We start from the raw sequence: 25158 nt of genomic DNA, 5'->3' as shown, positions 1-25158 counted from the left end.
ACATTTTTATGGCTAACTATTTTAAAAAAACACTCACCAGAATGAAATAATTTAGTTACCGATTTAAAACATTTTACAAAGTTATTTTTAATGGCATACTACACTACTTCCATGTACACTATGTATACCAGGGTTTCCCAAACTGTGTTCCGCGAGAAGTTCCTGGAATTTTTCATTTTAGTTTTCTAAGCATTTTTTAGGATTAAATATTTTATAGTGGAAATATTCTGAGGAGAATAATATTCGAGAATATGTCGAAAAGATCGGACCCACAACGCCTAATAACATTTGTGTATCGTTAATTTTCAGACATCGAAACCCTTCAACATTTGGGAAAGAGAATACCGCTGTTTATGATTGGTCATAAAAATTGCCTGCAAGCTGATTATAATAATTGGCGGCGTATAATATTTTTCGTATAAGCGAAGTTTTTAAGCAGCAATGCAGAGGCTTACCCTGATGAATAGAGAAGCAGTAAAATTTGCAGAAGAGTAGAAGAGGCAATAGGGCCATACTATCGGTTGTATGAAAAAAAGAAACAAAATGCCCGCCAAACTACGTTAGCTCAATTCTTTGTTAAGAATTAGAATCTTCTTCCTCTGCAGCTTCTCCCACTTAAGTGGGGTCACTGTTGATGATGAGTCTCCTCCACATCCGCCTGTCTTGGGCGGTCACCATATCCAAGTTCTTCATCCTCAAGTCCTCTTTTACCAGTTTCCTCCATCTCTTCTTTGGCTGCCCACGCTTCCTCCCTCCTTGCACATCCATCTGTATGACCCTTCTTCCCACATATTCGTCCACCCTCCTCATTACATGACCAAACCATCTCAACCTTGCCTCCTGTATCTTCGCTCCTAAGTTCGTAACTTTCACTGTTCCCCTCACATAGTCATTTCTCAGACGATTCTTTCTGGTCACATCGCACATCCACCTAAGGTGGTCACCACATCCAAGTTCTTCATCACTCTGCTACTTCCATCCTGCTGATGTTATTTTTCCTCAGGGTCACAGTTTCTATAGCATACGTTATAGCTGGCCTCACTATAGATTTTGCTCTTATAGATTTTGTCTTTCAGATTGATCTGCACCGTCTTGTCGCATAACACTCCAGCCATCTCCCTCCAGTTCCTCCAACCCGCTTGTATCCTGCATTCCACTTCCTTCTCAGCCCCTCCATCTTCTTCCACTGTTGAACCTAAGTATATAAAGTCCCTCACCTTCCTGATGACATTTCCTTCCAGCTCCAGATCTATCTCCCGGCAGCTGCCCACTGTGCAACACATATATTGTCTTACTTCTGCTCAGTCTCATACCTCTCTCTTCCAGTACTTTCTCCATCTTTCCAGTTTAGTTCCCGCTTCTTCTCTTGAATCTGCACACAGCAAGATGTCCTCTGCATACAACATTGTCCAAGGTGCATCTTCTCTCACCTCCTCCGTCACCACCTCCATCACAATATTATACAGAAACGGATTTAATGCTGACCCTTGATGCAAGCCAACTGTTACTTCAAAACTTTCTGTCTGTCCCAGACAGGTCCGAACACTTGTCTTCACATTTCTGTGCATTTCCCGCACCAACTGACATATTTCTCCGGAACCTTCTTCCCCCTCAGACACCTCCAGACGTCTTGCCTTGGCACTCTACCGTATACTTTCTCCAGATCAATAAATGCCATATGTAACTCCCGTTGTTTCTCTCGAAACTTTTCCATCATCTGCCCTAACCCAAAGATAGCATCTGTTGTTGATCTACTAGGCATGAATCCAAATTGTTCCTTTGCAATCTCTACCTCCTTTCTCAATCTTCCATCAAGAACCCTTTCTAGGACTTTCATTGTGTGGGACATCAACTTTATTCCTCTGTAATTTTTACAGTCTTGTGCATCCCCTTTACCTTGTAGATGGGGACAAGAGTACTCTCCCTCCATTCCTCAGGTATATTTTCCTGTTGGCAAAATTTCATGAACAGGTCCCACAGCAGGTCAATTCCCTCTTTCCCAGTGCCTTCCATGCCTCCACTGGAATTCTGTGGGGGCCCACTGATTTTCCATTCCTCATCCTCTTCATGGCCTCCGTCACTTCCACTCTACTGATGTTCTGCACCATCCCCTCAGAAGGCTGTCCATCTTCTCTGTGAGTCCTTGCATTTTCCTCATTCAAAAGTCCCTCAAAATATTCTCCATCTGTTTCTTATGTCCATATCCCTCCATAATACTCTTCCTTCAGCGTCTTTGAGCTGCCTCACATGTAAGATGTCCTTTGCTACTTTATTTGTACATTTCGCTAGTTGGAAAATTTTTCTCTGTTCTTCCTTTGTTTCTAATTGATCATACAGATCTTGATATGCCGTGGCCTTCGCCTGTGCCACAACTCTCTTTCTTCTTGCTTTCTCTCTCTGTCCTCTTCCACTCTTGACTCATCCCACTTCAGTTTTGCCTTCTTCTTAACTGTCACTGCCACTTGTACATTATTATTCCACCACCAACCCTCCTTTTGCTCTCTAATCTTTCCAGATGTCTCACCAAGCACCTCGATTGCACAGCTCAGGATTACTTTTGAATTGTTTCCACCAATCCAGTACACTTTCCAGTCCATCCGAAATCTCTTTAACACCCTCTCCCTAAAACGATTCCTCACACTCTCCTCTTTTAAGCGAAACCACTTAATTGTCTTCATCCCATGGCTTCCAGAGGTTCTTATCTTCGATCTTATTTTAAAGTCTGCGCATAGCAGTTGGTGTTGCTGTGCCACTTGTTCTGTTGGAATTAATTTACAATTTGTCACAACCTTAAGATGTTTTCTTCTAGTCAAAATGTAGTCAATTTGTGAACTGTTGTTACCACTCCTAAATGTTATCCAATGTTCTTCCCTCTTGTAGAAAAACGAGTTCACAATTGCGAGATCAAACGCTACTGCAAAGTCCACAACCCTCTCTCCTTCCTGGTTCATCATTTCCACTCCGTGGCCACCATGCGCCGTTTCACAGTCTCTATTCTGTCTCCCTATGTGTCCGTTCAAGTCTCCTCTGACAATCACCATCTCGTTTTCTTCCAGTTCCCCTCATTTCTTCATCTAACACGTTCCAGAGCTCATCTTTCTCCTCTGCTGTACAGCCAACTTGCGGAGCATATACACATAATACGACCACCCGCTCTTCTCCAAGACCCAATTTCATTCGCATGATCCTGTCGTTCCTTCTACCCAATTCCAGTACTTCGCCCTTCATTCTGACACACACCACAATTCCTACACCATTTCTTCCCTCGTTATTCGCTCCAGAGTAGAACAATTTATATCCATCTCAAAATGTCCAACTTTCTCTTCCTCATCATGTCTGCCACCTCTCTTTCCCTTCCAGTCATGCTTCGAACATTCAGTGTTCCCACTCGAAACATCCTCTCCATCTGCTGGGTTCGTTTCTTTAACTGCACTCGCCCTTGATGCGGTAGCCCTCGTCCACTTCTCGCAGCTGTAGGGCGATGTGGCTGCGCGTCGCTTAAGGGGTATGCCCTAGCCCTTATATCATTTTCTCTTTGAATTTGTTAAGAATTAGAATAATAAAATTTATATTCTGAATATGTTTTATAGTCATTCAGCTTCCTCATTTTACTTTAACTAGGCCCTGAGACATACCTTAATTCTTTTATAAAAAAATTAAGGTTCAAAAAATAAATTTGAGGAACGAATTATACTTTTTCTCATAGGTTATTATATTCGATTAGTGTGTTTTCAATTAATTCGCCTGTTTTAAAGAACGCATTAGGCGCACTAATCGAGGGATTGCTGTATATATACATTTTGTCACACAAGCACACGTACACCTACACATGTGGATATTTATAAAAATAATATCATTATGAACATTTATATATAAATGTTTATATAGAAAATTTATTAATCAAAACCGATACATTTGTATACATATATGATTACTCCTAATATCTGTATAGCAAGAAAATTATTACATCTTAAATACAAAAATTATGAAAAATTAATCTTTCAGGCTTTTCCTTTGACAAAGTTTTGAATTAATTCATCTATATTGATTGTAAACGCAATTTCATGCTCTATGGATATTATTGCTAGACCAGTGGGTCGTCCCTGAGCCATCGTAGAGCGAGTGTGAGTTTTTGTAAGTTTTAATTTCGAGAAACTCCTTTCTGAACTTGCAACGTCGAAAAAATTCTCAGAGCAATAAACCCATTTGGAACACTATTTTCTAAATTATTTTTGCGTATGTATGACAGGACATCTAATGAGGAAGTATTTTCTGGAATTCGCCTTGCTATTATTTGTAATTCACTACATAAATCTGTTCCGTCAATATCTCTAGAATTATCACGCGTTAAATAATTTTCCAATATCAAATTTAAGCAGTTCTGCTGAAGTAATTTTTTGAATTTCACATATATTTAAAAGAAAACCAAACTTTTCGTTAATTGTAGACATGTGCTTGAATTTTTCATCAACAGATGCAATTGCGGTATCAATAATTGAAAAATAAAAATCTACTTAAATTTTTGTTTAAAATCTGTTATGAATTCATCCTCTGCTTCATTCACAAATTCTTTCTTTTTTTTTTTTCTAACTGTTTCTTGTTCAAAATTAGGCGTTACACCTAAGAACTCAGCGATTTTTTCCGCATCTGTTAACATCTTTTCAAATTCATCCTCATTTCGGATTTTCATTAAGAAATTCTTTGTATCATTAATGCAAATTAAGGCTTGTTTGTATTCTGAAGTTGTTTACTTGTAAAGTTTATTTCAAAAAGTATATTATACCACATTACTAAGGATGCGATAAATTTGAACTCCCTTAAAGTTTTAAGAAGACTACTTGCGTCTAATTTCATGGTATTTCCACTTAATCCACATAAACTTGAGATATTGAGATATTTCTTGATAAATATTGATAAATCTTGAGATATTTCTTGCAGTGCTTCGCAAACATCGGACAAATTATATCTTAGGAGCTTTTAATGAGTCAATTCGACTCTCCCATCGTGTATCACAGACTGGTTTGAGTGTAAAATTACTTATGTGTCTTTTTGAGATATTCCCATCGACGAGTCGAACCGGAAAAAAATACATATAGACGATGTACCGCGTCAAAAAATGCTGTGACATCTAAAGTATATTAGCAGTGCAAGTCACTACTAAATTTAATGAATGTGAACTACGGGGTACATACATTGCTCTCGGGTTAATATTTGAAATTCGTCGCTGAACCCCTTTTACATCACCTTTTATATTACTGGCGTTATCGTATTCTTGACCTCGCAAATCTTGTATTGGTAATGAAAATTTGTCTCGAGTTCCTAGTATTTCATTTGATAAAAATTCTCCAGTGGTATTTTTTATTTCTATAAATCCCAAAAACTGTTCTTTTATAGAAACCGTGCAATTCTACGAATCGGAGTACTATGCTCATTTGTTTCGTGTGACCAATGTCGGACGTACAGTCAATAATTATGGAAAAATATTTTGCGGCAACAACAGATTCTAAAATTTTCTTTTTTATTGCGTTGGCGAAGATGTTTATTATTTCATTTTGAATATATTTTCCAAGATAATGCACAATATGTATCTTTATCTTTTATTCTTCGAAGATGTTCATTCATTATTGGATCAAACTTGGCTAGAAATTCGACAAATTTAAAAAAATTTCCGTTTCCATGCGAAAACAATGTCTCATTTGTTCCTCGAAATGATAAATTTTGAATAGCTAACGTCTGAACTAAAGCAAAGAGTCGTTCTAATACTTGCACCCAATGTTTCTCCTCTTTTCTAATAACTAGCAAGTTCTCTTCATCAATGGTTTTCTTTTCTTTTATTCGAATTTCTAAATCTTTCCAGTTATGGTAATTTTTAACGCGTCTTTGATTTTTTTCATGCGCAGCTAAAATAGAAGAAGCATTTTTCCAGTCCCTCAATCCAGAATCAGCAAGGTTAATCCGCCATTGATCAAACAATAAACAGCAGAAGCAAAATGCAGATTCCATGGATTTTTAATACAATAACCACAGACGCTGGATTGTCTCGGCGTTAAATAGTCTTCGAGTATAATGAGTCATTGAAAATCTTCTATTATTGTTATCTTTCGGAAAATCAAAATTATGAATCTGTTCAGGTCCATGTTCAACTAATAGTTGACGTAATTGATTGATATTGGAAAATTTTACAGGACACCAAGTTGCTGGATCATTATAATTTAAATCTGTAAAATCAAATCCTTTTATTATTGGATCTGTAGAACAACCAGTTCAGAATCAACAATATTCATGTGATCTGTAGATTTCTCCTTCGATGTTTTAATCCAATTTTTGGTATCTGTAGAATTCTCCTCCAATTCATTAATCGAAACTATAGACGAATTATCCAACGAATAATCTTGAAGATTTTCTTCTTGTATGTGATTACGATCTTCTCGGCAAAGATATTTTAAAAATGCACCTTCTTGTTTATTCAAACTTTCTTCCTTTTCTGCTTTACGTTTGCGATATTAAAAACCCGAATTTCAGATTTCTTTTTATCCATTTTCAAAATGGATAAAAAGAAATCTGAAATAAATATTTCAGTTATATAAATATAACTGAAATATTTATAAATAAAAATAAACTTAATTATAAAAAAATATGGACTTTAAACTATTCAGTAATTCACAAATAAATTTTTATACATTTATTATTATTATTATTATTATTATTATTATTATTATTATTATTATTATTATTATAAAAACCTCCATGGAGTCAAAGACTCATCGTGGGAGTTCCACTGTTATATACACAGTTTATCATACTGTGCCTTAAATATATTCACTGTCTCTGCACACACCACACTCTCGGGCAAAGTATTCCAATCACTCACCACTCTCGATGCAAGAAACCTGCTCCTCACTCCCTTGCTCACACCCTCCTTATACAGCTTCCAGGAATGACCTCTTGTTCTCCTGCTATCTTCACCTATTCTGTGCAAAACCTCCCCAGCGTTAATCTGGTAATAACCACTTAACAACTTATATGTCTCAATCATACCCCCCCTCCTCCTTCTGTCCACCAATTTTTGCAAATTGCATTTTGTCAATCTGACTTCATACTCTACATTCCAGAGACTAGAAACCACCTTAGTCAATCGCCTCTGAACTTTTTCCAACGGAATTTCATCTTTTTGAAAACCAGGTGCCCAGATCTGTGCACAGTAATCCATATGTGGCCTGATCAAAGCCTTATACAAAGGAACATAACATCCTTACTTCTACAAGTCAGTGTCCTCCGCATCATTCCCATTATCCGCTGTGTTGTCTTCACTATTTTAGTAACATGTCCCCGAAATTTTAGATCCTTGTCTACAATCACTCCCAGATCTCTCATTTCCTCTACCTTTTCCAAGATATTCGCACCGATTGTGTACTTTACATCCCATCTCTGCTTCCCAAATTTCAAAACCTTACACTTCGAAACATTGTATTGACATCCCCACTTATTTACCCATTAAGCCAGTGTATTCAAGTCCTCTTGCAAAGCTACAGCATCCACACTACTCCTGATAGCTCTGCCCAACTTTGCATCATCTGCAAACAACTGCACATCACTATTCAGATCCCTCCAGATATCATTTACATAAAAATTAAACAGCAATGGACCCAAAACAGACCCTTGAGGTATACACCACTAGTAACTTTCCTCTTCTGGGATATCGCTCCTCCATAGACAACTCGCTGATACCTATCAGACAACCAATCTCCAATCCAGTGAACCAATCTACTGTTCAGCCCCTTCCATTTCAATTTAATTACCGGCTTGTCATGTGGCAATTTATCAAACGGCTTTGCAAAATCTGAATATACCACTGTATATGCAATACCATTATCCAACGCATTTGTCACACTATTATAAAAAGTAAGCAGGTTGCTAAAGCTCGATCTTCCTTTAGTAAATCCATGCTGGCCGCCAAAGAGTATTTTTCTGTTGTCAACCCAATTCTGAACTTTATTCCTAACTAATTTCTCTAATACGTTGACCACAACTCCAGACACACAGACTGGTCTATAATTCAAAGCTTTACTCTTATCACCTCCCTTATGAATTGGAACAATTTTACCCTCTTTTCACTCTTTTGGAACTTGACCCAGTGAGAGACTCATGTTGAAAAGATATACAAGAGCTGTTGTTAACTCTCTGGCACATTCCCTCAAGACACGTGGTGAAATAGCATCAAGTCCCACAGCCTTATTTACATCAAGTCAACTCCTCATATACCCCCTGTTCACTTACTAACAGTTCCTCCTCCTCCTCCTTTCCCGCTGCTCTCAAGTTCTGCATGATGCCACATTCACAAGAATGAAATACCTTTAGAAATTGCTCACTAAATATCTCAACTATATCCTCCGCAGCGGTTATCATTCCTCCATTTTCACCAATGAATCCCATCCTATCATAATCATTCTTTCTTCTACTGGCGACATATCGAAAAAACTCCTTAGGATTTTTTTGGCCGCTTTAGCTAACTGCTGCTCATACTGCATTTTTGCTACCCTTATCAAGCTAGTCACCTTCCTCACCTGCTCTTTGTACTTCTCATGCAACTGGTTGTTATAAATACTCATTTTGTGTTTCTTCCATAATACCTTCTTCTTCCAGATTGCATACCTTATCTCTTGATTCATCCATTTTACACCCACTCTATTTACCTCTTGACCCTTGGAATACACTTTGATATTGCCTCCACCAAATAGTTCTTGAGAATGGCAAGCAGCATTTACTTAATGAAGTATTTACAATTATATATACCTTATAAATTATAACTATGTAACTTATCTATCTATCATACATTTATAATCTAATAATTCAACAAATATCGTTTTCTATGAACATAATTGACAAATTTCCCAAATGCATCCGACTTAACGAATTGTGTAAATATTTTCAACGCGTTTAAGTACAGAAAATGAGCTTCCACCGCTAGCATTACAAACAGGTAGTGTCCAGGGACGCATTTATACTTTTGGAGACCCAAGGGGGTAACATCATAATGAGGCCTCAAAAATGAGCACTTTTTTTTAGTTTATTGAAAATAAAAGCCAATATTTCCATAATAACTAATTTTAATAACACAATACAACATTGGTATACATATATTTGCAAAAAATAAAAATAAATTAATTAATTAATTAAAAATTAAATATATATATATATTTTTTTTTTTAATTTTTAATTAATTAATTTATTTATTTTTATTTTTTGTATTTTTATATTTTTTATTTATTTTTTTTATTTTTTATTTTTATATTTATTTATTTTTATTTTATATATATATATATATATATATATATATATATATATAAATAATTTAAATTTGAACTGATTTATATATATATATATCAGTTCAAATTTAAATTTAAAAAAATCAATAACTAATTTTTTTTTCTGGCTTTGGTTTAAGCAAATATTTCTATAATGTCATCATAATTAATCGAGTCCATTATATCTGATTCAATGCATAATAACGACAGATCACTGGTTTTATTTTGGTGTAAGTTGCTTCCTAAATAATTGTATAAGGATAAAAGTTTAAAAAAAAAAAGGAAAGAATTTAAATGCAATCAAATTAAGCTTGCTAATTAAGGTAAAAATAGGAACTTCATTAACTGTAACGTTCACATATTCTCACTAAAAATAAAAATTTTGAATTTACGGTAATAAAAATTGTAGCAAAAATCATTATATTTATGGAATTACAACATGGATCTAAATATAAATATAAAACGTTTCACTTTGCAGTAACATGCACAGAATGCCTCCCTGGTTGACAGAATGGTTAACGTATCTGCTTTCCAACCACCCAACTTTAGGTGAAAGGTAAATTTTATCGCCTAGTGCGAGACCACCTTACTTACTGGAGGCCTGGGATTCACATAAAAAGCATATAATATAATATAATATAATATATATATAGGATTAATTCAGTTCAAACTTTATCGCACAATTATTACGATTTATTCAACTCCAAATTTGATTTTTTTAAGTTGCAGTAATAAGCATGATAATTCCAACTTTAGTTAAAACGTAGAAGCAATGAATAGTAACGATAACTTGCTATGCTCGCTAACATCCAATTTTTAACTCGACATTTTACTCTAAAATAACCAGAATCTTGATGCACAAAAAATGAACTGAAAAATCAATTTAATTTATAAATAATAATAAAGTTGAAAATCAAATGCTCTGTTTATGTGATATAGAAACTGCTCTTACCCACTAATTAATACAAATAGCAGCAGCACACACACACAAAAAAATTCTGTTGTCTCAGAAATGTTTCAAAATAATCGCAAGTTCAATACTCAGCGATCTGTTCTTTTCCTAACAGGATTTCGGGAAATCACACGGTGAAATATTCTTAAGAACGTTATGGATTAAACTGACCATATATTTAATCTCTGGATTAAACATTTAGTAAGAGAAATTTTCCAGAGAAAGAGATTGGAATATAGTAATATTGATAAGAACAATAGTCCAGGTAGTTCAGAAGCGAAAACCATCGGTGACAAAATAAAACTAGTTTATTTAATTATAAACACAAAAATACAACCAATTTATTAAATATATCTTTATAAAGTTCCTAATTAAAAGGACACTAATAATAATAATAATAATAATAATAGATTTCTACAGATGTGTCTCATCTTGTTTTGGTATTATCAAAATTATCAAGTTATTTTGGAGCATTATGAATTTTGCTATTTTATTATTATGTCGCTAATATTTCTTCAAATGCAGCACTTTTTACAACAAAACTGGCTAAGTTATGTTGAATACATATGTTTGCAAATATACTCGAAATCCCTTTGACCTTATAAAAAGAAAGAATGCTGATGAAACTTCATCAGCATTCTATCTGTTAAAAGGCAATTACCCTCCCCTCCCTGCAGTTAACGAATTATTGTCTTTATGTGCACTGTGTTACTTGGAATTTCTTTACTGTCCTACGATATTTGACCTTTTTTGCTGCACAATTTATTTATTGTGTCTCTTCCCAAATAAAAACGAATTTCACATGTGCGAAAATAAATAATCAAAACGTTTGTTTACATTGGAAATATTATGTCAAATATTTATATTTTTTAAATAACATTTGTTGAAATAAATATGACATTTTACTTTCTTTACTTGCAAAATAAAATTATATGGGTCGCACATTTTAATTTAGGAACGATTTTTTTTTTAATGAACAACAAATGATATTAAACTGCATCACTCGGGGTTTCCGATTGTGAGTCTTTTTGATATCAAAAATTTATATCCAATGGTATTTTATCAGAGATTCTTCACCTTTTTCTTTTGCTTAAAACTGTAACAGTGCAATTACTTTGGAAAAATAACACGAATTCAAACAAAAAGAAAGTGCACATATGTTATCTAGCAGTGTGTGTGTGTGTGTGTGTGTTTGGTGATAATTTTGGGAGGGGGGGGGGTTAGCTATTAAAGTCAAATTAATTTTGTTATGAAAATTTTGGAAATAAAATTTCATTTTGACGCATGCATTTACATGTTTCGAAGGATAAAGTGTAGAGAAAATATCGCTACTACAAAACTGCCGCATAATATCCAAAATATGTACATAATAGTTGACTTCATTATTATTATTATTCCTGATACCTCCAAGGAGTCCGAAGACTCATCGTGGGAGGACATCTACAACTGCCTCTACACCTAACCTCTGCTACGAATCATCTCCATCAACGCCATCTACCGCCCACTCTTCCAACACCACCACAACTAGTAATTTTTGTCTGTAAATTGCGTGTGTTCTGAAGGGCCGATTTGTATGTATGCGGGATGAAAAACCCGAGTTTCCGGGAGAAAAAACCCTGCTACCTCCATATGAGATCGGCTAACTCACCTTCGATTGAAATCGACCAGATAAAGATTCCTCCCGTCGCGACGAGAATCGAACTTAGGCCTATTCCAATCGAAGGGCGCAATGTACCGTCGTTCTTCCAATTGCGCTACGGAGGCGCAATAACTGCCGTTTATTTCGATTTGTAGGGAGTGATTGGGGGAAACCAAGAAAGTTGAAAGGCAAAAACCTACAGATTACGTTTATAAAAATTGTGCATTACATGATATGATTCAAGATTTACATATGATTCTCTATAAAGCAAAATTTAAAAGTGCGAACCTTCGCGCAATCTGTGAACTAACCTTCGAACTAAGATTATGAATAAAAAAAGAAAACTTAATTTGGAAGAGAGATGGAGGCTATATTCATTTTTAGATTCGGATTTTCATGAATTTATAAAATAATTGTTTGACAAAAATAATTATCTTCAATTAAGTTCTGGGAGAATTTTAAAATGTATTGGCGATTAAAATAATTAGCCAAAAATTGATAGTGACATTGATCTTCCATAGTGATACAATATGAAGTGAAGAAAGTATGAAAGGATTTCTTATTTTGTGCTGGCAATAAAAACTATAATTATTCGATAAAAACAAGCAGCAAAATGAATATAACTCATAGGTATTTAGTCTGATATAACTTAGATTCCGGTTACCGAGCAAACGGCAAGTAACTACGTTTCTTGCTGTAGGCAACTGAACATAGCTACTACATACGCCAAGTAATCTAGTTAAGTGTTCTTAACTAGATTACTTGGTTCTTAACTTAACTTAACTTAAAGTGTTCTTAACTAGATTACTTCTAAGCGTGAAGGATTATTGCCCCTTCTAATGGACATGACTGTCAAACTACACTTCTTATCCATGTTCTTTCAGCAGGTGGGCAGAATATTATCCAGGTTTGCTGGACGTATATATACGTCCAGCAAATAAATAGTACGCTTACATACATGAATTTTATGGAATACAGGAGTTCCTGTTAGTTTTATATAGTTTTATATGTAGCAAAATCTGGCGCTGCGAAGTCTAGGTGTCCATAAGCGATTGCCTAGGTACGTCTAATGATAAAATCGGCCCTGGATTTCAGGAGATTGGCGATTTTTAGAGAAAGCGTTCAATATAAGGGATGAAAACGAGGCTCTGTAGCGAAAGTCAGGAATTTTTTGTGGAGCATGAGTAGAGAATAATATTCTTTGTACCTTTTTCTTAGAATATCTCTTTCACCAGTTAGTGGAAAATAGGATGTAATTCTTCTTTTAGTGTTTCTTTATCTCCAGTAATAGAATATCCCCGACTACTTTTTTTTTTTTCAGTGTATGTACAATACCTGATTTTTACGATATATGGTGCAATGAAGAGAACTATAGGTATGGGCTTACGGTATACGCGAAGAGAAAGGCCTCCTTCTGTTTTTTTTTTCGAAATTAAAGCTTCTAGGAAAAGTAGTTTTCCTTCATTTTCAAGTTGTAAAGTGAATTTAATTTTTGATGGAAGCAGTTAATAGATGAAAGAAAATCGTGTGACTCAGCCACACAATGTTTCCGAATTATAAATGTCATGTACGTATCTCACCAAAGCGACGTTTTTGGATATATAGATAGCAGGAAATATTTTTCAAAGAGTTCCATGAATAAGTCAGCGCATGGAGGAGATAGAGGGCCTCCCATTTGGAAGGTCAGATAGTTATTTGTAGATTTTCCCATTCCATCGGAAATAATTTGAATTGAGACAATGTCTAAATAGTTGAGAGATGTCACGAGGGAACAGATCATCTACAGGTATGTAACTTGTAGATGATCTAGATTCTAGATTAGTTAGAATCATTTGATAAGATAGAAATTTCTCCTAGTTTTTCTATAACGTTGCGAGTGTTTGATGGAGTCCGTATGTCTGATGTGGTCCTCTAGAAGATTAGCCAGATGTTATGATAACAAATAAGTAGGTAAGCTAATACCATTTACGATAGATCGAAATCTTGTATACGTTGGGCGTTCCATATAATCATGGAGTTAAAGGGAGCATAAATTTCAACCCTTTCTATGAAACGGTGATGAGTGTGGTTTTCTTTTCTACTGCAAGATTTTCTTAACTTCTCCAAAGTGAGAGTAAAAGGAGCTATATCGCCGGGAAGACAAAATAGGAAATGGATATAAAACATACAAGTGGACCAAACTCCTAATAAATTTAAATAACATGACTGCAGATAGTGTCGAGTACCATAAACAATAGCTTTGTAAGTGTTGTTCATGGTAGCACCTCTAGGCAGAAGAGGATGAGGATGATGATCATGATGATCATGAATAGCAATAATTCATTAATAATAATTAATTATTATTATTATTCTCTCTGTTTACATTGTACTCGTATTTTAGCGTAATGATCAAATTAATATATCTGTGTCTTAACCATTGTTAAATCATCAGGAGCGAAATTTCCTTGAATCTGTAATCAAACTGATTATCTTCCAGGTACGTGACAATCTCGTTTGTTCAAAAACCTTTTAAGAAAAGCTCAATTATATATCTATACTTAATTTTTTTCCCACGCATTCTCACTAGTTATTTGGCTGATATATCATTCATTCTTAATTATTATTTAATTGTCTCAATTAAAATGACAGTCTTGCAAACGGTTTTCAATATTACACGTTTATTAAGGGGTCTCCAACGATGATTGTGATATATATACACCTGGAGATGATCAATTTAAATTGTAATCCAAGCGTCGACGTTTTGTGTGTGTGTGTGTGTGTTTGTTTTTCGTTGACATAAGTGAATTGTTTGTAGCTCTGAAGGATTTCAACTCGTATGTGCCCAGCAACTTACTCCACATTAATACTCTGAGCTACTTAAGTGTTTTCCATGTTTGATTTTATTCGTACCATGTTCATTACAGATTTCTAAAAGATTATACTTTGTCACTAGTCTTTTTTGTTGTTGTTGTTGCTTTCCATTTTTTTATTATGTTTTTTTTTCAACAATGGATTTTGTATAAAACAACAATTTTGTTGTACATGGATCATAAACTATACGGGAAAATCATCTGGAGAAATTGAGTCACTCAATACAGTGTGAATTTTCATTGATGACATTTGGATAGAATTTGGATCAAAATAAATTTAAATTTTATCCAAAGATGAATGTAGTAGCCACAGTATAGCATATTTATATTCGCAGCATTATCTATAGTTTGAGGCAAAATAAAAAGACAGGAAAGGAATCAAATTTGCAAATGGAAGGAGAATTAAAACTCTATCCCAGGACGAATCCTGCGGATACGCAGCAATTCTTGAGGCAGACTACATTTTGAATTCAAAGCAAAAAAACAAATTCTGAATATTCGAAAAGAGTCAGAAAAGTTCTGAAGTCGAGCTAATTGAAGGCAACTGTAACAACAAATTGCCTTCATAGAGCTCGAACAACTGGCTGCTGATTTGGATGCACCTGATCGAAAAATTTCGATCAGGTGCATCCAAAGGTGATCGAAAAAGACATATTATTAATGAATAATATGTTTTACACAAATGGCAATGATGTAAACAGATTGCACCTAGACAGGAAAAGTGGAGGACACAAACTTTTACAAGTCAGACAAATGGTAACAAAAGAAAAGTGAACGTTGAATGATTACGTAAAAGTAGAAAAGATGCTAAGTGAAATTAACAAAAAAAAGTAGTGAATGTAGTAGATACAAAATGTAGAATAAACAAAAAGAAATTGCAAAAAAAAAAGATCATAATGTTGGTAAAGAAAACAATCGATGGTTAGTATGTGAAGGATATTTAAGAGAAAGCTCACAGTTGCTTGATTTCACAATTGCTTCAGCCAGACACCATAAATAGAGAGAGAGAGAGAGAGAGCAATGGATCCGATGATTGCTGTTCAAGGTCAAGCATTACAAACGAATTAAATAAGAAATTCGTTTCCCATAAGAATATTGAAAAGATCAGTAACCCTAGCAAACGCTGACTGGACAGAGATAAAGAAGAAGAAACAGTGGACCATCTGCTTAGTTCTTGCAGCAAGATAAAACTGTAACTCACTTTCTGAAAATTAGCAGTCAGCCAGTCTTCACCTTTAGCAATCGCAGATAGCTTGTCTTCCTCTAGTTTCCAATACGAATTACAATAATCGAAAATTTAAATAAGAAATACTTAATTCAAAAACAGAGGCATTCCCTTAAATTTACTATTATTTTTGTTATGTATATTTAACAATACTCAATTATAGTGAAATTTAAAACATTTCTTTTCTTAAAGAATTCACTTTAAAATTAATAAAACATGTTAAATATTTTTCAGTTCTATTTTAATTTGTTAGGAAACATGCATGGAATAAATAAACAAGAAATAAATTTATCTTACCAAGAAACGAAGGCCTGACGAATGGTAAAAACGAATTTAACCATGGCATTGCTCCAGAAGCAAACATATTTCTTCTAGGTCCTAAATCTTCAGCCAATATAATGTACAACAAAACCAGCATATTTCCGTGACAGAGAGCGACAAACGTCATTGCCACAGCCAATGCAGAAAATGTGTGACACAGAGGTAAGCAGAGAATAATGACGCCTTCTCCAATTAAGCTGACAGTTAAAAAGTGTACTCTGTCCACAATTTGGCCATCAGTTAGCCATGCCAATCCTATTCTCCCAAACAGCTCTATCACAAAATAGCCTGCAATCAAGTACGATGACAATAATCGTGGACTTCCTCGATCATTGGCAAAATCTATTATTACTGTGAGCATTGTGATACTAATGAATGTAATGGACGTAAAGGTTATTGATACGAGGAGAAATTTCGGAAGAATTAGAACTGAAATAAGTTCCTTGAGAGTTTTGACAAAAGCAACATTCTTATTCCAAATAAATACATATTCTATGTTATCGTTGCATTTCAGTGTCGCTTTCTTGCTTTTATTTTTCTCACCTCGTAGAGCAGTATTTTTCATACTAACTAAGACATTTTCTTTCCCTTCTTCCTTTTGTTCGTCTACAGAACGTTGTTTTCTTATAGCAGTCTTCTTCATGCATTGGTCAGAAGGACTGTTGAGTTGAACACTTTCAGGTTGGCAATTATGTGCAGTCTGAGATTGCACAACCCAAAATGGGCTACGGAGCAAGGCAGCAGCTACAATTAGATTCGATACAATAGCCCCACATATAAGAAAGTTTTCATGCAGTCCATACAGACATGTAAGATGTTTTTGTAGTATAGAAAAGGCGACAGCTCCCAAACACGAGCCTGTAAGAGCAATTCCTATGGCTGTGGCTTTTAACTTATAAAAATAAATATTTAGTGCAACTGGAGGAACAGCGATGACAATTCCTGATCCAGCACCTGAATACAATAAACAATAAATATATGTAAAATGAAAATTTAAATTTTTGTAGTTAATTCAATTAATCAAATACCGAATAAATTTGTTAAATTTTAGAGAAAATTATATAATTTTCAAAACATCCAAAGTAAAACTCTTTTTTTTTTTTTTTGATGCGAGCAATGTTTTTATTATACAGGATAGTGTAAAATTGCTTAAGAAGTAATATTTCAAGTAACAGAAGCGGTATCATCACACACGCACACACACCCTGATAGCTCGTACAGTACTCTATGTAACAGTAAGTAATTTATTCTATAGTTTCAGCCTGTGTGGCTCAGTAGAAGTGGTGTTTGCACTCTACAGCGCTTGACCGCACGACGAAAGGCGTTCGAATCTAGTCGCCGACTAGAGGAGCTTTTTCTAAGCCTTTTTTCGACCGGTTCCAGAGTTAGTGGATCTCTGGCACGGGCTAGCGGATTTTTCCTCCCAGAAGCGCGGGTTTTTCGTCCTGTAAACTCAAGAAAATTGGCCATCTAATCCACACAATTTTCATACATTAAAATATTGTGTTAGGGTTAAGGACCACCAAATGGCAGCACTTACTAGCCGACTTCTTCACTGCATGCCGATTAATTAGTGATAGCCTTGGGCCAGCTATCTCTGATGGGCTTCCAGTGGAGATTGAACTGCCCACTAAGTCTCCAAAAGTTAGATAGGGCAAAAAAACGGCCTCGCCTACTCACTATATATGGGAACAAAAAGGCGTTAGCTGATTTTTTTTTAGTTTTATAGCTCTAAGCGCGTATGACTGAACAATAGACTATCTATTGTTCAGCTATCTCAAACCAGTCATAATAGGATTACTGCTACAACAAGGACTAGCATCTCTCCCCCACCTTCCAACTGATGTCACAGGGAGGTACAAAGGACACAAGAAACAACCCTCTGAAGCATAATTCAATGGAAACATCACTTCTAGGAACAAGCAGAAAAACTGTAAGGCCACATTCTTAAACTTTGTATCTTAAAAAGCATAGCAGTTCAATAGGAAAGCTATAATACACACAACTTTATGTAACATTGAGATGGCGGCAATTATTCAACAGATCTAAGGAGGAATTAGAGTTCGAAAAAGCCCTAGATCTGCTGAGTAATGTTGCCAAAGTAAGCGGCAATCTAAGAAATGATTTAAAAAAGGACATATTAACTGCACTGAGAGAACTAACAAAGGTATTTAATCAAATGAAAAATGCAACTAAAGTATCGATAGAACAACAGACTACTACAAACAACCAGGGACTAACTTAGCTCAGCCTACTCAGCTATACTCGCAAGTAGTTAAAAACAACGCTAAAAACAAAGACGAATCCGAAAACAAGCCATGCTATAAATTAAGCTAAACCGATAGCTCAACTAAACAGCAAAGAAACCAAAAATCTTATAAAAGTAAAAATAGACCTAAGAAAAATAAAAATCGGAATCACAAAAATGAAAAGTATTAATAACGGAGGAGTGTTAATTGAATCCAAAGAAAAGATCGATATAGACTTGCTACATAACGAAATATCTAAGGCATGCAAAGACACATTAGTAAGAAAATCCCAGTAAGAAACATCTTCCAAAGCTAATAATATATGATATTCCCAGTGAAATAGATACGAATAACGCAATAGACTCAATCCGCATGCAGAACGAAGAACTCTTCATCGGCAACACAAAGATGACACAGAAAATTTTCATTATAAATAAAAAATCGAACAAAATAAACTTGATTATAGAAGTCGATCCAACGGTGAGGACCAAACTACTGAAAACCGGTGTTAAAATCCTATGGAGAATTTGCTATTGTGCAGATTACCTCGTAAGCGTTCTGAGATGCTTTAACTACAATAAATTTCATCATCATACACGAGACTGCAGGGAGAAAACCACCTGTCCATTCTGCTCTAAAGAACATAAGTTCAGCGAGTGCCCACGAAATAAGTCCGAGATGAATTGCATAAATTGCCAAAATTTATGCAATTAACCAAAAGCGACTGCAAACACATGGCATTAAGCAAAGACTGCCCGACATACAACTACTACAAACAGCTTAAAATTCAAAGCATAGAAAGTAAGACTGTCAATAACTTAACAGAACTCATAAATAGAAAAAATATAGGATTGGCATTAATACAAGAACCCTACACCATCAACAACAAAATATGCGGCTTTCCAAGTTTTCCAAAGGATCTGAAAGAAAGAGAGCTGCAGTACTCATGGTTAACCCTGAAGTTGAGGCAATATTCATTTCTCAGCACAGCAACGAGAACTCGGTACTTATTGAAAATTACGTACAGAGGAATTAAAACTTTTGCTACAAGTATGTATCTAAAATATCACACTGACATAAAATATGACTTAGAAATGGGCAACATCTTGGATATTACCATCAACCACGGCTTAATTATGGGAATAGATAGCAACGGCCATTCGGTTTTATGGTTTAACGAGAGCACAAACAATAGAGGTAAAAATTTGGAAGAGTTCATAACATCAAACTCCTTACACATACTAAACGACGACAGTAACACTCCTTCATTTGAAAATACCAGAGGAAGCAGCTTCATTAATCTGACACTGACAAACAACGCTATTTTACCCCGGGTTTCTGAATGGAAATGCGAAGAAGAGGAAAGCTGTTCTGACCATCGCATATTAAGTTTCATCGTTAGTAACAAAACTATAAACGGAATAAACAATACAAACCATCGCATTAACATCAAGTACTTCACCAATAAAGCCAATCTAGAGATATTTGCTAAAGTATTAAAAACCGAATTTTCATGCCTAATCTCAGAACATTACTTTAATGGGATCAGCAAACTACAGCTCAGCTTAGGCAAGAACCTAGCCATCTGGGCATCAGAACAAGCCGATATAGACTTCCTTGCTTATGTACTTTCATCAGGTCTGAAAAAATCCAGCGACCAAACACTCAGTTTGGTCGCTGGATTTAACAGTTTTTAAATGGATTTAACGAAATAACTGTCCTAAGAAAACGTGTTAACGCACTCAGACCACTATATCAAAGAACATACAATAACCAAGATTTAAAGATTTAAGAGAGAGCAAAAGACAGAACTACTATAAAGCCAGATACAGCTATCAGTCCAAAATTACAAACGCGAAAACAGAATCATGGAAAAAATTCTGTATTGTTTCAACTGTATCGATTTCTTGGAATTGCATGTATAAATTATCAGCCATCAAGAATAAGTCAGCACCTATATTATCAGCCATCAAGAAAACAGATTGTACCTACACTAAAAACTTAGCAGAAACTGCAGCTATTATGATCATCAAGTTTATTCCCAATGACGATGAATCAACAGACGAAGAAATCCACAAAACCTACAGACAAAGAATGAAAACAGACATAGTACTCCTAACGATGACTAATTTACAACTAAAGAAATGGAGTCAGTATTAAGATCAATGGATCCAAGTAAAACTCCTTAAGAGCGTTTGTCGAATTCGCCGAATTCATAACAAAAGTTTATAACGAATGCCTAAAAAGAGGGTTATTTCCTTTAAAATGGAAACGTTCTAAAATTATACCCATAATAAAACCAGGAAAAGGAACATCGACGAAATTAGCAAATACAGGCCAATCAGTCTAAACGTTAGATGGCTGGTAAGGTGCTGGAAAAACTTCTGATAAACCGAATAATGCATTATGTCTACTCAAAAAACCTATAAAGCAGCGATCAATACGCATTTGGTCCTCAATCCAGCACAGAAGACACAATTATGGAGGTAAAAGAGTTCACAGAAGACAGTCTACAGCAAAAAAAAATACGTACTACTGATCCCACTCGATGTACAAGGAGCCTTCGATGCTGCGTGGTGGCCAACCATAATCAATCAATTAAGTGATTTAAAATGTCTAAAAAACTTACTCGATCTTACAAAAAAGTATTTTACAGACAGAAGAGCAACCATGCCATTAAAACCACAGCTGTAACGAAAGAAATCAAACGAGGCTGCCCCTCAATGCTCCTGCTGTGGACTAGGCTTCTGGAACATCCAGTACGACTCGCTATTAAGACTTCCTTACACTACTGAAACAAAAGTCAGTTTTCACCGATGATGCGATGAAAACTATGACTTACATCTATAAGTAACGGCCAACGAAGAACTTTTAAAATCGTAGAGTGGGCACGTGAGAAGAAAGTTACATTCAATAGCAGCAAGTCTAAAGTGCTCCACATCTCACGCAAAAAAATCAAAACAACCTGTTGAAGTCTTATAAACGGAGAAGTTCTCATAGTCAGTAAGCTAAAATACCTAGGGGTAATAATAGATGAAAGATTTACCTTCAACAAGCATATCTCATATGTTGCTGAAAAAAAAAAAGCTTGCAAATTGTAAACCTTCTAGCAAAGTCGGCAAGGATTAAGTCAACGAGCGCTGAAAACAATACATACCGGAGCTATACTAAAATTAATATCTTATACTGCACCTGCCTGGAAACATTCACTAAAATCAAAGAAAAATAGACAAAAGCTAAATAGAGTTCAATGCCTTATAGCCATACGTACAATTAAAGGATACAGGAGGATATCTTTCGAGGCAGCTTGCGTTATTGGAGCTTTTACACCGATCTGCCTGAAAATACAAGAATTATCTCAAATATACGAAGTCACTTCTGGAAGATATAACATTTTAACATTGATACAAATTGCTACGAACGTCCGTTTCACTATAGTAAGTGGCCTCACCCAGCAAAGAAAACAAATATTAAGGAGAAGGAAAGCTCTGAAAGTGACGAATTCCAAATATACACTGACTGAAGCAAAACTGGAGGGAATGTCGGCTGTTCTTTCGTTGCATACAACAGGCAGTCTATTATACAAGAACGCTGCTTTACGCTGCATCTTCTCTATTCCAACAACCAAGCAGAACAACTTGCTATAGTTCATTCACTTACATATCTCCAGGAATTAGAACTCAACACCTCTCATCAAAAGACAGCAACAATTTACAGTGACAGTAGAAGCACTATAGACGGCATAAAACCCAGAACAACCATATAGCGTTATAATAGAACAGACGAGAAAGCTGGTTAGGAATCTCACTCTAGAAGGATGGGAAATCAAGTTCTGCTGGGTGAACCCACATCTGGGGGGGGGGGGGGTTGCAGGAAACGAGAGAGCGGATCAGTTGGCTAAAGAAGCGGCTAGAAACAAGTTACCAAAAGTACTCGAAATCTGCTATAAAAACACTTGCAGAAGAAAGAAGCCTAGACTTGTGGGAAGAAGAATGGAAAGCATCAAAAAACGGATCAACAACAAATGAATTCTTGTCAAAGCATCAGAAGCAGACTCCCGCTGAAAAGACGCCATTTCTTCAGGTTTAACCACACTACTAACGGGACACGGAAAACTAAGACACTACTTACACAGATCCCATATCCTGGAATCATGTATTTGTAGTTCACAACTCCAACAGAATGTTGACCACATACTTTACGACTGACAGCTACTGAACTCCATACGGATGGCTAATGCAACACGTCATCACTTCCAGAGACAAGTGGCCAGTGTCAAAACAGAGACTAATCGAAAAGTATTACTTAGAACTAATTAAATTTGCCAATAAGATTAACTACCAGTCGTTGTAAAGTAAAATAAATCACTGATATTGTATGAATTATATAGTGTATATATGTATATAAAAATATAAATATAAATATGGATGCAAAAGTCAGAATATGTACATATAAATGTAAAAATATAAATGTAAATATGAATACTCATACAAAATTGGAAACGTAAATGTAAATCAGTACTTGGAAGCTGCATGTAATATATGCATTGTATGCAACGGACCATGTAGGAATAAATTACCTCCTGGTAGGGTTACTATTGGGAGGAAAATGCAAAAAAAAAAAAAAAAAAAAATTAGAACACAATTATTATACAGACATATAAGATGAATGTATAATTCTCCCCGCCAGAATAAGTTTCATTTTCTTTTTTTTTTTTTTTTGTTTATTCAAACGGCACAGATAAAAGCAATTCTTTTAATCTTTATTAATGCAAATCTTCAGCTTCGTTAGAAAGTTTAAAAATATAGGAACCCCCATCTCACTCGGTCTCTTCCCTTTTCAATCAGTGCCTATATTTTTAAACTTTCTAACGAAGCTAAAGATTTGCATTAATAAAGATTATATATATATATATATATTGTACTGGAAATTGTATTAGCTTTTAAGTTAATAAATAGTTATTTTCTTAAGCATATGTGTTCTTATTATACCGTGAAACCTATTACAACATTACAACATTGTACTGGATAATTCAACAACTTGTGGAAGTGCCCCATGGAACATGTCGTTTTGATTCACAGAAGATAAAAATAGTACAAAATTCTGCTGCCAGGGGACATTTCGCGCTATAATCATATGGTCTGGGATTAATTAAACAGTAATGGCTAGAAGAGACACAACAAATCAATTTTCGTGTTTGTATAACTTATAAATGTGGTTCAATATGCTCTTCTTTCGGATGTTCTAAGAACTGCATTCTGTGAATGACATTTTCTACAGCGGAACGCAACAGATCTGCCTCTCTGCTGCGTTATTCTATCTTTCAAGGTTGCTAAATCAGGAACATGCGCTTTAGATAGCCCACAACCAAAAGTCATATGGACTGAGATTAGACGAACGGGGTGGCCATGCTATGCGAAATGCACAACTAATCACTCTGTGTTCTGCGAAGTGTTTTCGTAACATCCGCTGCAGAGGCAACCCAATATGAGGTGGTGCTTCGTCCTGCATGAATATGGTGGAGCCAAAAGGCTTTGCGGAACAACGAAGTGGCGTAGTATCTCCTGATAACTAACAGCAGCAGAGACGGTACAAGTCACTGGTCCTGTCGGGCGAAGTTCTTCGAAAAGTACGGACCGACAATGCAGTGAAACCACTCCACGCTGGTACTTTCGTTAGTTTAAAAGGGTCTGATGGAACGCATGAGGGTTATTCGCAGCCCAGATGCGGCAATTGTATGATTTAGCACTGCCACTCAGATAAAAATGCTCCTCGTCATTCCACAAGATCTTCGTCGTCACCCCACAAGATCGTTCACGTCCATGCATCATTCACCTCCATTCGAGCTAAGAACGTCAGGGCAAACTCTAGTAGTTTCCTCACAAAGTTGATTCCTTACAAACTCATTGAAACTGAACAGATGAGTCTCAGCGAGTTTGTGGAACACCGTACCTGTAAATTATGGATGTATTTATAACATCTTCCATATTACTATATTAAATAAGACAAATTGATGTATTTAGGCTCGCCTTGATATATAATTATCAACCGAGAGAGAGAGAGAGAGAGAGAGAGAGAGAGAGAGAGAGAGAGAGAGAGAGAGAGTCGATGATTGTTTTAGACAAAATAAATTCCCATCGCACGTAGGTTATGGAGAAGAATCATGAAACTATCACAGAATATGATAGACGAGTTGATTTTCAGTTGCCTTGAATTGGGTTGAAGTAACTAAGGCTTGTTACTGATATATTCTATGTGTTAATTGTGTGTATTCTTCTCACTAGGTTGCCTGTCTCATGGAATGAAAAATCAGAGGTTTCCAGGAGGAAAAACTAGCTTTCGCCTCATTTGAAGAGCTTTTATAAAGGTCTTCGCTTCAGTAATGCTAGACCACCAGTAGAAGACCCTTATAGGTTCGACTACAGTTACGACTAGGGATCTTTTCATAAGCTTTTTTGTTTGCTTATTTGTTTTGTTTTCTTCCTGATTTAACGATCTTTGACGAAGGATAGAGTCTGACTGCCTACAGATTTGCAAAACAGGTAGTTAGGACTAAAAGGATTTGTCTTCTTTCCTTGGGGAATAACAGACATTAGATGATTTACTTATTTATTCATT

General features: G+C 35.5%; 1 protein-coding gene across 1 annotated transcript in view; it reads right to left on the bottom strand.

The window, feature by feature from the left end:
* Positions 1-25158, bottom strand: part of LOC150110722 (monocarboxylate transporter 9-like) — a 34389-nt gene that overhangs the window by 4765 nt on the left and 4466 nt on the right. Inside the window, exon 3 of the mRNA XM_090406225.1 lies at positions 16268-17245. Within this exon, the coding sequence (XP_090262351.1) occupies positions 16268-17245 (978 nt within the window). The remainder of the gene's footprint in view (positions 1-16267; positions 17246-25158) is intronic.

Source organism: Typopeltis vanoorti, chromosome 1 (genome assembly GCF_054136105.1).
Source record: "Typopeltis vanoorti isolate ZY-2024b chromosome 1, IOZ_Tvanoo_1.0, whole genome shotgun sequence".
Lineage (NCBI taxonomy): Eukaryota > Metazoa > Arthropoda > Arachnida > Uropygi > Thelyphonidae > Typopeltis > Typopeltis vanoorti.
The sequence above is the reverse complement of the archived record's forward strand: the minus strand, read 5'-3'. Positions and strand labels throughout refer to the sequence as shown.